The sequence below is a fragment of the Urtica dioica genome, chromosome 12 (assembly GCF_054948205.1).
Source record: "Urtica dioica subsp. dioica isolate 48M chromosome 12, U.dioica_male_clone48M_v1_H2, whole genome shotgun sequence".
NCBI lineage: Eukaryota > Viridiplantae > Streptophyta > Magnoliopsida > Rosales > Urticaceae > Urtica > Urtica dioica.
Window position 1 is genome coordinate 3416961 of NC_142767.1, and position 12591 is coordinate 3429551.

The 12591-nt window shown below is 35.5% G+C and overlaps 1 protein-coding gene across 1 annotated transcript; it reads right to left on the bottom strand.

The window, feature by feature from the left end:
• Positions 1–658: 658 nt before the first annotated feature.
• Positions 659–11908, bottom strand: LOC149378668 (ARM repeat superfamily protein). The gene is made up of 25 exons (XM_089603165.1): positions 11748–11908; positions 11413–11591; positions 11177–11283; positions 10814–10886; positions 9771–9832; positions 8643–8784; positions 8303–8521; positions 7944–8010; positions 7150–7546; positions 6370–6517; positions 6067–6227; positions 5801–5900; positions 5207–5281; positions 4982–5116; positions 4475–4564; positions 4210–4392; positions 4024–4128; positions 3548–3706; positions 3019–3063; positions 2697–2918; positions 2093–2199; positions 1931–1987; positions 1730–1802; positions 1346–1641; positions 659–1122 (listed from the first exon to the last, which is right to left on the bottom strand). The coding sequence occupies exons 2-24, from the start codon at positions 11551–11553 to the stop codon at positions 1480–1482; spliced, it is 3030 nt and encodes a 1009-aa protein (XP_089459291.1). The 5' UTR covers positions 11554–11591; positions 11748–11908; the 3' UTR covers positions 659–1122; positions 1346–1479.
• Between the last annotated feature and the right edge of the window lie 683 nt (positions 11909–12591).

Below are 12591 nucleotides of genomic sequence, written 5' to 3' on the forward strand. Positions count from 1 at the left end.
GGTCTCGTCGCCATCGTTCAGAACTGAAGAGAAGGATCTTCCGAGGTCAAGGAATTCTCGGCTTCTGGAAGAAGTTGAATCTGTGGTGGAGACAAATTACCGGGTTGAGAAGCTGAAAGAATGATTAGGAGTGGAATTTTGGGGAGCCAATCAATCGTTCCTTGTGTAGGTGGAGATAAATCCCAATCTGGAAAAATTAGTCACGTCGTGTCGAAAGAAGGCTTTTGGCCATTCTCTAATACCAATTGAGAATGATAGATGAAATAAGAATTCAACCTTATTTTTTACAATTTCTATTTTATTTCTTTTAAAATAGATGAAAATACTCTTATTTTATTTACCATATGACAAAAACGTGCCGATTAACTGACGGCATATAAAAAAAGTTAGACAGAAGGACTACATTTAAAAAAAGTCGAAGATTAAGGAGGAAACATTAAGATTTTAATGTACGAGGAGTGTTTTGTCATCAACGCCATAGTTCAAGGAGCAAATGTCTTTTATCCTAAAAGTTAACAAGACTGCTCCAGACTCACATTTACTGTATTACTAGTGCAATTCAAGTATTGCTTATTTTCTCAATAGTCTACTAACAGTTGGCGCCATGTCGTACCTACTGATAGGATTTTATGAAAGCTGCATCCGAAAGTAATTAGGGTTTAATATAAGGAGAAAAATATTGGGCAATTAAAAATTTTGGAAACCAAATCATCATCGATACAAAAATACAGGCTAAGTAAACTTCGCAAACCCCAGAAAACAACTCAACCTCCAACTTGCAACTGTTAAGACATGTCAACTAGAACAAAACCCTTCAATTAACGGGCCGGTTAAAAAAAATAGCGAACTACTTTACTAGCTTTTCCCATTCCCATTGACGAAAGACTGGTTTAAATTTCCTGCTGAACCCTATGCACCAACCCCTGTGAACCTCGTATAACTTCAGAAACATATTTGGCAACCTCTATTTACAGATTGCATATACAAATGAGAACCAAGATACAAACTGGAAGCAAGAAAAAAAAAATCCAGAACCAAAGAAAGCTATTCCCGCCCAAAGGGAAATAAAAGAATGGTGTAAAAGCCACCCAAAAAGCCTCAAACTTCAAACTTCGAGGTTGCCTAGAGACAGGAGGAAAAAGAAAAGTATTAGAAGACCGTAAGTTTTAAATCCCAATGTTTATCAGAAACATTTGATATGCTTAAGCAGCCATAAACACAAACAAACAAACAAACAAACAATACCATATTTATCCTAGATTGCCTTTATTGTCCCTTCTTTCTTTTCCCTAACTAAGCATGAAGATCGAGAAAGTAGAAATTAGGGAAAGGTTGAAAGACTCGCCTAATAACTCTGCAATCCAGCAACTGTATATATTTTGGAGGAGCCCGAACCTCCGACAGATATAGAAACCCAGCCGAGAAAAAGGAAAAAAGAAAAAAAATAAGAAAAAAAAGAAAAAGAAAAGGATGGCATGATCATGCCATCTTCAATGCCTGTTTCAACTGTGCAAGCGCTGAAGGATGCATGCTATTAATGGCTGAATTGAAAGATTCTCCATAGAGACCCGCACATGTCTGAAGATTTTCCCGCACACAGGCTTCGAGTGACAACTGGTTTATAGGGTCTGAAAACTTGATCTGCAAGCAGGTATCAATATTCAGGATTAACCTTTTTTTTTTACTAGACTATACTCAGTTTGTAGAAATGTTCGGAAAGTTACTTTACCTGTCTGATTCGGGATTCTTTACCAGGCAAGCTATTTTCATCACGAGACTTGCTAGAGCTCATGCTATCACCACTATAAATTTAAGCCGAAATAACTATTCAGTCAATGGATGGACATAAAAATATAAAACAAACTAACAAAAAGGAAAAAGAAAAAATAAGTGTTTGACTTATGGTCGATGTACTAGTTAAGTATACAACCTGGACTCCTCTTCCAATGAATCATTGTTTCCAGCCAATATTACACTCGTACATACACTGCAAAAAAAAAAAAAAAAAAAAAAAAAAAAAAAAAAAAGGGTTAGATGCAACACCAGAACCATTGCTTTCAAAGGAATTGGTATTCATTGCTGAACTCAGTACCTCAATATTAGATCAAGTTTATCAAGGATCTGAGGCAATCCTAATTTCAGCACTGTGGATAAAGCTAAACCATAAGTCTTTTTCTGGACTGAAGTTACATTGTCGACCTATCACCAAATAAAATTTGCACATCAAGCATATGATGGATAATTTAACAGCATCAAAAACCTTTGTAAATATTGCAGGTTCTGTTTGATAAATAACTCTCCTTTCTCACTCATTGTATTATCATGATCCAAAGTCTAAACTACTACCAAGCTGTTGAATTTTCTGCTATACATAGCAATACAATACCCACAGTTTTATATTGATACAGAACCCATGTACAAAGAATGTAAAACATTTCAGCGTGATTACTTCAGATCCAATCAGAAAATTTAAATTATAAGAATGGCGGGAACAGCTCATGATTGAGGGAAAATTTATCATTATATTATTTTATTTGATAGCCATCCTGTCCGGGTTGAACCCGGCAAAATACACGAGGCCCTGGCATATCAACCGGGAGACTACCCCAGTGGCTCCAAATGTTGCATCCTCGGTTGCGGATTCAAGCTATGGAAAATTATATCGGGTGCCTAACAATGTGTGCTGCTTTACTAACCTCGTCTAGCCATACGTCGACGAGAGCAAGAAGTATATTGTCTGGAACTGAAACGCCTGAACTTTGAAGAAGCGATAATACTGATGGTTCAGCTGTCATCCGAGCTAAATAACTGGTATTCATAACCAAGATTCTCGCAAATATGGCAGCTGAAGACGCTTTGACAGCGGTCTTGATTGGATCGTGCTCATCTCCTCCGCTCAGACATATAACGATCAATTTCTAGCAATATTGAACAAACATACCAGATTGTATCAGAAGTGAAACATTTTATATAATGCTAATTGCACATATGTCTTGGCACGCAAAGAACTTCACTTACTTCTAAAGTACTGCTAATCAACGGGGGTGCATCTCCTGGGAAACACTGCAAAAGTACAAAATATCTTGATTATTGAGATTAATTTAGACGTCATGGTTCAAAAACTCCCAAGAATATAATTGCAGTTTCAATGAAACAAAAATTACAATTTTCTAACTACTTGAAAACCATGTGCGGAAAAAAATTGCAAATTTGTGTTTGCAGTAGTGTTCACAAGAAAATGTGAAATAAATCATGAAAGAAAACAAGTACAATACTGAAGGTGGAATGAATGCGCTGAAAGTTGTGCTATATTAGGAATGTCCTGAAAGTTGTGCTATACTAGGAATGTGCTGAAAATTGTGGTATATCACATCCCATTGATATCAAATATTTAGTTTTGTATTGTTTTGCTGTATATTGTCTGTGCTTATCGGGGACCTAATCCTTTCAAATTCCAGCATCCCTCTCAGTTGAAAAGAAATAAACAGTTTAAAAAACAAAGAATCTTTTGAAGCAATGCACTACATCTTGAATTGGATAAAGATACCTGTACTAGGGTATCAATAACCGGAAGTGTTGAAAGTAACCCTCTATTATTGACATTTCCAACAATCAGATCAAGAAGTCTGGCAACATTAGAAGCATGCATACGGATAAACTCTATTCCACCCAAGATGATGTAATCCTCCGTGATCTTCACACCAACCTAGATCAAGTTAGAGCTACCGCATTAGGCAATCAGCAGTGCACATTATAAGTATGCACGGACAAAGGCTATATTTTGCAGATCCAAGATGCAGATTATGCCGTGACTAATAAATAAAGGATAAAATACAAATAAATAGAAAATGAAAAAGACGTGACAGTATCCTAGCTTTCAGGTATTTAAAAACGAACATAAGAATCAATAGGAGTGGAGACCCAAGCATAAGCTCAACAAAGCAGCAAGTTAAATTAGAGCGTGCCAAACCCAAAACAAGTATCTATGACATAGTACATTGTCATTGGTTTAATATGGCTGACCTGCAAATGGTCAAAGTTTCTTTGCATGATTTCCACAAGGCAACTGAAACATGTTAATAGTTGAGGAACCATTGATGGAGCGTGAGAAAGTGTGGCTTCCCACAACTGCAAAGAATAACTCTATTAGACCAATAAAATACAACATAGCAGAAGAAATTTCCCCAATCATGAATAATCATTGCTAACCAGCATGCTGTCCTCAAGAAGATTTAGTTCATCCGGGTTATTGATATCAATTCCCTTTTGCAGAATGGGCAGAAGCATATTATAGCATATAGGCGACTGATAGCCCAGTGCAGCAACAAAATTCTTGAGAGCGACCAGAAGTTGAATCTGTAGAAGACTTTCACCAGAAGATTCCTCCCAAACCTTTTCAAATGAAGAAAACAAAATAAATTAAAGGAGAGTCTCCTTAGAAACTGGAACTTGGAGGACAAATAATCCACTCTACCTTTTGGAAAAAATGCACCAACTTGCTAGCAAATGGAAGAACTCCATTAACATGTTCAGTAAGAGTTGACACCAAATTCAAGACCTGGACCTGGAAATTTGAAGTGCAGAGTCAAACTGAGCTGGAAATCAAAAATCAAAATATACTGTGAAACAAAATGTACGAAAAAAAGGCTTTAGCTTGTAGCACAAAAGTGACTTAATAAAACGAGAAGAGGGAACCAAACTCTTCTATGTTACAAGGCACATATGCAAACCATAAATTTCGTTCTCCATGCATCGCTCGTCATATTCGACTTGATTTCAAATTCCATTTTATTTCAGAAATGCCAATTCCCTAAAATGCATAATAAAATAAAAAATCTATATTGTGAGTTTCACTTTTCTTTTCAGGACCCTGCCTAATTACAAGTGAAGGGGATGTAAAGCAGCTTTACAGGATTATAAAATATCTTATAGACCACAAAGATAGAATAACATATGAATCAGCACGATATATTATCTTTACCTTTGAGTCAAACTCTTTAACATCCTCGACCAACTTAAAACATAAATCCCAACAAATTGGAAGAAGATCTGTGAAATCTCTCTCCGAAAAATTAGCATCTTCAACATGCAGACACAGTGACCTACAAGCTGCCAACTATAATCACAGAAATACTAAGCTTAAAAAAGTGTTATTTGAGAAAACTAATGTCCATATTGGTTGAGAAAATAGATGCGTGCAACATACTCTAACAGAAAGATCGCTATCCTGTAGCAATCTGATGAGAGCACAGTATACTTGTCTTTTTGTGTCATCTTTGACCTAGCAGAACATAAATAAACAAGAGTTACAAATTATCACATAGTAATAGACAGAAAATAAAAACAACAAAAAAATATCCAGTAAACTAAACTTCACCACGCATTTGTTTCAACTCAAAATGTTATGCTTGTCCTCACAACAAGCAGTAATAGAACACACCACAAAGATGAGATCAGACAAACTGAGATGGATTACTCTTGCGAAATGAGGTATTTGGGAGACCTCCCAACTCTAATTGCAATCACCTCACACATAATAGCTTTGCAAGAGACGTCTCTTCTCTCACAACACTCGCACTTTATTCCCTCCCCTCATTTTACTAACTTTGCTGAGTCAGTATAATCTCACACACCTTAGATTCTCTCACCTCACTTCCCTGCCCACATACCCTAAATACTCTTGTATCAGATAATTGCTTTCCGCAGTCACTCCCCGACTTTTATTTTCAAGAGGCTCTCTGTTTTAATAATGAGTAAAATTTAAGCAGACAAATAAACGAGGCTCACAAGATTAAATCACCTCAGACACCCATTGTCCCAGTACAAGTGCAACTTTCCGATAGATGATACGCATATTCGGATGATCATTTGAAAGATCAACAGATAACGCACCATTAAACCTGCAAGTATGATTACAAGAAAATGAACCCTAACATAATCAACTGGTATAACAAAATAAAAAGACGAAATTTATAAACCATTCGAAAACAGTAATACAAGGCGGCACCTAAATATAGAAATCATAAACATCAACCAAGAATAAAGCAGTTTTAGGAATTAACAAACCAATCTTTAAAGCTCATGTAATTCGAGAGCTCGTAATAAACATATGCAGCCGCCCCATATGCTGCGTCTTTAAGGAGCAGCTCCGGAGTAATTTCAGTGACCGATTTCGGGCAACCATTCATTGCCTCTTGAAGAATAGAAACAACAACTGGACCTAGGAGCTAAAATTAAAGCATCAAACAAACACAAATTAGTTATATATATTCAATTATAATATTTTAATATATCTAGCCATATGAAACGTTAGAAATTTTGAAGTAGCCAACGTTTCGTTAATTTTGAAATAGCAGCAAGACTACAAACCTCATTGTGGTTATGAAACAGGACAATATACAAAGCCTCAGCACATGGCCTCAATTTTTCTGTCCACTGCACCATATCTTGCTCATGATGAAATGATTCTGGGTCCTGGGACCAGTTCGCCAAATCTTCAGAAGTTAAAACAAAGTATCTGTAGAAACCCCAGAAGACGATGTAAGCAAACAATTTAAAAAAAAAAAAAAAAAAAAAAAAAAAAAAAGCATGCCTTATGAGATGATGTTAAATTGTTTATTTTTTATTTTAATGAGGTGACGTTATTATATGTTTGTGTTATGGTCTTGGGGGATACGGACCATTTTCCTCGGAAGCATGAGGATTAATTCTCTAGTTAAATGTATGGAGAACCATTTAATTTAATGATGCATACCTAGGGAGATTAATAAAACATGCCAACTCTTTTCCTTACAGATATCAGTCGCAAACACAAACTTGGTGAGTAAACCAGAGGATACTTCTTTAGCTAAATTTATAGGCAATCGTATACATGCCTAGGGAGGGAGACCACTAAAACATGTCAGGATGGAACCAATCCAGGTTCTTTCCTTGCAGATATCAGTCTCAAACACAAACTTGTAGAGTAACCCAGACCTTAAAGAGATATTATAGCATACAAGATCAAGAGATATAAATTCACCTAACTACCATGACAACAAACTTGTGTAAATGTACCTAAAAAAAAAAAAAAAACGAGAAAAAAGAAAGAGAAGAGTCCATAACATGGGAGATAAAACTAAAGTGCACTATAATTCAACGTTGCATTACCTTCGTATTAAAACATTACATAAGAGAACTACGCGTTCACTTGTCATGAGGGACGTCAAGACACCATTGACAGCAATTGAGATGTTTTTCTTCAACTGCTCTGGTGTATTTCCATTTTCTTCCATAACCCGACCAGTAAGACTGCGCTTATATTCTTTACATTCCAGTATTGATTTCACCATAACCATGCATTGAATCAAAAACTGCTCAAATGATAATACAACTGGATCTGGATCGACTATCTTATTTAAACAGAAAACCATAATAGGAGGTAGAACATTTTTTTCACTGAATGAATACGGATGTGTGTCTTGAATTACAATCAAAACTTTCATTAGTTTAATACAAGTTCTCTTCAAGAAGTCCCAAAATTTAGAGCCCTTCTGGAATGCAGAATCTGTCATATGAAATACACGAGCAAAAGCTAAATAAAAAAAATAATAAAAAATAAAAAACAGCTTGACTCAAATGACTAAACAAAATAATGCACGTTCCTTTCAAATGCAGCACACATCGAAAGGCACTACTTGGAACTTGAGGTTTTTAGTTTATATAAACTAGGTGGTTGCGATGGTAAAATAGGGAGGCATGCACGTGTTTTTCTTCTTAATTCATTTTTCTAAGAGATGAAAAGAAAGTATTGGATTTTAGCTCTTAGCGGTTCCTATAAAATTTGGCGGTAACAGTTCCGTGGCTTTCATTACTTTATCTGATTGGACATAATTATTTCTATATAGAGATCAAGACAGGTATAGCTAATCTAATAGGTGCTGGAAAAGGAACCAGAAACTCACAGTAAGAAAGAAATGACTGAATTGCGTTCAAGAGCATAGGAGAAACCTCCATCACTGGCCTGACCTCCTAAATGGGAGACACAAAAGTTATAAACAATAAGATTTGAATACAGACATTAAAAATTACTTAAACCCATAACCTTGTCGATGTCAGTGGAGGTGCTTATTGCTAAGCTAACCTCAACTCTCGAAGGTAAACAGATACTTTACCCTTATAGAAACAAAGAGGTAGCAGAAAACTGTCTATGGTAAACATTCTGGGGAAAGTCTTTTCGGCTGAGCCGCATTTTTAGTAAAGTCCGAGTTTCTTTAAAAAAAAAAAAAAAAACATTCTGGGGAAAGAAAAGAACTGAATTTACCTTCACACTTTTTGCATCGCTTGGAAATCCAAAAATTACAAGTTGGCGTATTATCTTTAAGCATAACAACCACCGCTCACACTTTAGATAAAGCTCCTCTTGATGCTGCTCTATGGCATTTGAGTTACAGCTGTTAGTAAGAGTTGAAAAACCCTGTAAGATCGCTTGTACATCACATTGCCATAGCTTCCAGCAAAAATCAAACAAATGGGATGATATCTGCAAAATAAAGTTCACCAGTTATCAAATCCATGGTTGAGTCATGTTGACATTACCGTTTGCTCCTGTTCTAAGATCAGTACACTTTTTTTGTATGATGATGTCACAGCATTAGCAATACCTCAGCAAATGTCTTTAGCCCAGATTGGAGCCGCCTAGTGGACAGTTCTTTTAAGGTTCTAAAAAGGATCAAAAAAATTCTGTAGGAAGAAAGAACATCAGCTGCTTGAAGGCGTTCTGCTAACACTGAAAAGAGCTCTGGCCTGCAGAATTAAATAGATTTATGAATTAGTACAAATCATCATTAATGATTGGCTATTTTTTAAAAGCAAAAGAAACAAAAGACAGTTTTATTGAAAACAGACAGGCTGTAAAGATACAATGCTTGTTGAGGAGGTCCGTTTAAAGAGAAAAAGAGCACAAACTAGTTGAACACACCACACCGACTCTCAAACCAAACACTCAGCCGACCGAAAAACAAACCAAAGGTTAAAACGCACAACCAGTCCCTAGACAAATCTGCTAAAGAGTACAAAACGAATTTGTTACAAAAGGAGGAAAGCCATAAAACAATACAATGACTCTTATCAATCAGCCCAAAAAAGTCTCAAGGCCTGTTGTTGAAGAGCACATTGCCAGAATACTTTTCATCTTTCCCTCTGGTCCTTATACATTCATTTCGGTCAACTCAGCCCCTTAACTTGTTAATCTTTACAATTTAGGGCCTGTATTAAACTTTGACCAATTTCAGGAAAAAGATTTGGTTGCATGAATACCACCTTTTTCAGACTGAATTTCATAGAAAAAATTATTAATTTAAAAGTACCGGCAATTCCAGTTGTTGAGAACTTATTTGGTAGCAATTTTTGGTGTTGATAAATTTACTTATAGATTTAACAGGTGGGCCTATTTTTCAAAGATTCCAAAGTTTAGGAGCTAAATTAATTTATTTTTTCAACTTTAATGGCCAAAATGAAAAATATAATAGATAAAAAAAATGAAAAGACGAAGAAGAAGATGGGGGGCCAACAATACCAAATAATTTCCATAAAGGTGCTTAATATGCTAGAAGAAGAAAAAAGATATGAATAACAATGCCATGCACCAACGATTTCTTTAGCATTTGACAAGAGAAAGCACGGCAACAGTTTCGAAGTTCATATTATGTGGTAACTTCAGAACCTATCAATTCAAATTGTAAAGCCACGCATTCAAAATTGCAAAATAGCTAAAGTATCGAAGAATATACCATTCCTTGGGATAATCAAAGCGTGCAATTTTTGAAATGAGCACTGCCAGTGTTAGAGCTATCTGTGTAAATACAACAGGTAATGAAGTGAACAACATCTCATAGAAATAACTGGAAGCAATATGGAAGGAAAGATGATTTGTGGCACAAAGCAAGAGGATTTAACTAGAAAGGCCGTACATGGTACATAAAGTTGGGAGGAAGAGAGAGCATGCTTCAGGCCAATAACAAGAATGAGATAAATATCCGATTTAATGTTCTTTTTCACAGAAGTCCGGCAAGATGCTACAAAAACTTGATAATGCAGATAGAATCGATATGTTGTTCTCTTGGCAGAAAAATTAAAAAAAATTTGCAGAAAAATTATTTGATATATTGCTATCCTAAGCAATCTTTTGGGAGTTCAACAATGATACTATTTATATGATCTTAAACACTTACCGACTTGTTAACATAGAGCCATCTCATTTTATATATCCATTCTATTCATATATTCAGGATGATTCATAGAGCATGGCCACTTCATATATCCACTAATAGTATGTCAAATTACATGTTACAGTTTCTGTTTCAACATTATGCTTGTTGTATTTCTGATAATTCCTTATCATGTTAAATTACTATTCCCTGTAATTTTTATAAAAAGGAAGACTTTTTTTTATCTTCAACTTTTGCACCATGACTAAAACCCATCACCACATATGAAAAGGTGGAGGTGCTTACCAACTAACTAGGCTAACCCCTCTTGTCCAAATACTAGTCAATGTACTAATCCATTATAAAAACACTACGAAAAAAACGAATCATTACTTACATAAATGTTCTTAATCAGTTCATAACACAGTCTGTTTCTTTAAGTAGAAAAAAATCGTAATATATCATCTTTTTCATTTTTGTTTCTCTTCCTCATTCTTCTCAAATGTTATTTGACTTCAAATTAATAAATTAAACCTTGATCTCTCTTGCTCAATTACCAAAAACAAGATTTGGACAGAAATAGATTTCAAAATAGGAGATAAACTAACAAAGAAACCAGTCAATACCTGATAGTTTTCTTCTCTCAAATGGGACAAAAGCTTCTGCCTTAAATGTGCTTTTTCCTCGTTACTAATTCCCCTGAACGAAAAGCACTTAACATTGTTAACAGCATAGCTAGGCTAATTTGATAACAACCTGCATCCTAGCAGTTACATTCTTCAAATGGAAACCGAAACAAGAAAATAAAATTAGCTCAAAAACACTTAAAAATAATATCTCCGGAGAGACAACAAACATCACTGCCATGTTCTTCTCTAACTCACTTTTCTAATTCCCCCAAAAAAAGACTTTCATTTTGTTTTCCCAGGCAAATGCAAGTAATATTCGTCCTCATAAACATTAAAAACTAAATGCCTGAACAAACTCACGAGTCACGTCTGGTCCTCCAATATCGACTGATGTTGTTCTTAAAGTACACTGAAGCCAACAAGCGAACATCCACCTGAGCTGCCAGATCCTTGGCGCTAATAATTTCCTACATTTGTAGGTCAACAAAAAAAAAAAAAAAAAAAAAGATTACTAAACTTCGAAACTTGACCGACCACATCAAAATTTAATCACCATTGGAAAGAGATACACAATGAAAACCATAGAAATGCCTAACCATTAGACAAGAGCAAAAACCCGCCCTGGTCTCACACTGAGCCAGTGCCGCCTCAGCCGGCTTTCGCACGCCTTCGTCGCCGCTCATCGAGTTCGTCAGAAGGGTGTATATCACCGGCAGGTCGGAAGCGGAGAGCGCCATTGGGAAAGAGAATAAAAAAATCTCCCAATCCTCAGACTCTAAAACCAGTGCCACAAAAACGCATTTCTCAAAAGTTCCGTCGCAAATATTCTCATTATGATCAATCGATAGCATCGAATGATCGGTATGGTGAAATATGAGAAATACACAAAATGCCAGCAGCAGAAGAAGAAGAAGCAGAAAAATCGACGAACCTGAGTGAGAGCTCCGATCGATAATTGGAAGTTTCGATGAGCGAAAACTAATCTTGATTGTTCTTCGTTGTTGATGGATTAGAATCGGAAGCGAAGACGATGAAGAAACGCAGAGAAGTAAGCCCTAAAGTCCTTGAACTACTGGGCTTTGGAATTTGTATATATATGTTTTACAGATTTGTTTTGCTTAATCGTTTATTTTTTAAATTACTTACTTATTTACTGTAGCGATGTGTTGGGGTGGGACTTCGGACGCCATTCGGACAAGTTTTTCGCTCCGACTGTGTTACTATTCGAGTGTGTGAAACGGCGAGTTTCGGATACAACTTGGAGTGACACGTAATTTTGGTATAAATAAACGACAAGGATAGGGGTTGTGTGAGCGTAAAACTAGCATCAATTGCTTCTACAGGCTTATATGCATTTTTTAAATTTTTATCATAATAACAATACTCAAATATACATATAAGTTTACACAACAAAAAGCATTGATTTTAAATAACAAAAAAATTAGAAAAATAGCAAATTTAAACGTTTGATATTGCTAAATAGTCAAGGTTTGATAAATATTAGATAAATAGCTATAAATGATTACGTGAATTAATATGGCAATGGCTATTTACTAGAGCATCTCCAACCATGATGCAAATTTTTTATCTAAAATGCATCTTTGCATCAGTAAACAGTGTTTTTCACTCCAACCTATCTCTATTTTACATCTCCTTAAAGAATATTCTGGGTATATTCTTTCCCACTTGAATTTTCTTAAAATTACAGTTTTAAACCTATACTACTTTTACATTTAACAAATTTGCCCAAAATAATTATTCTTTTCATATCACCA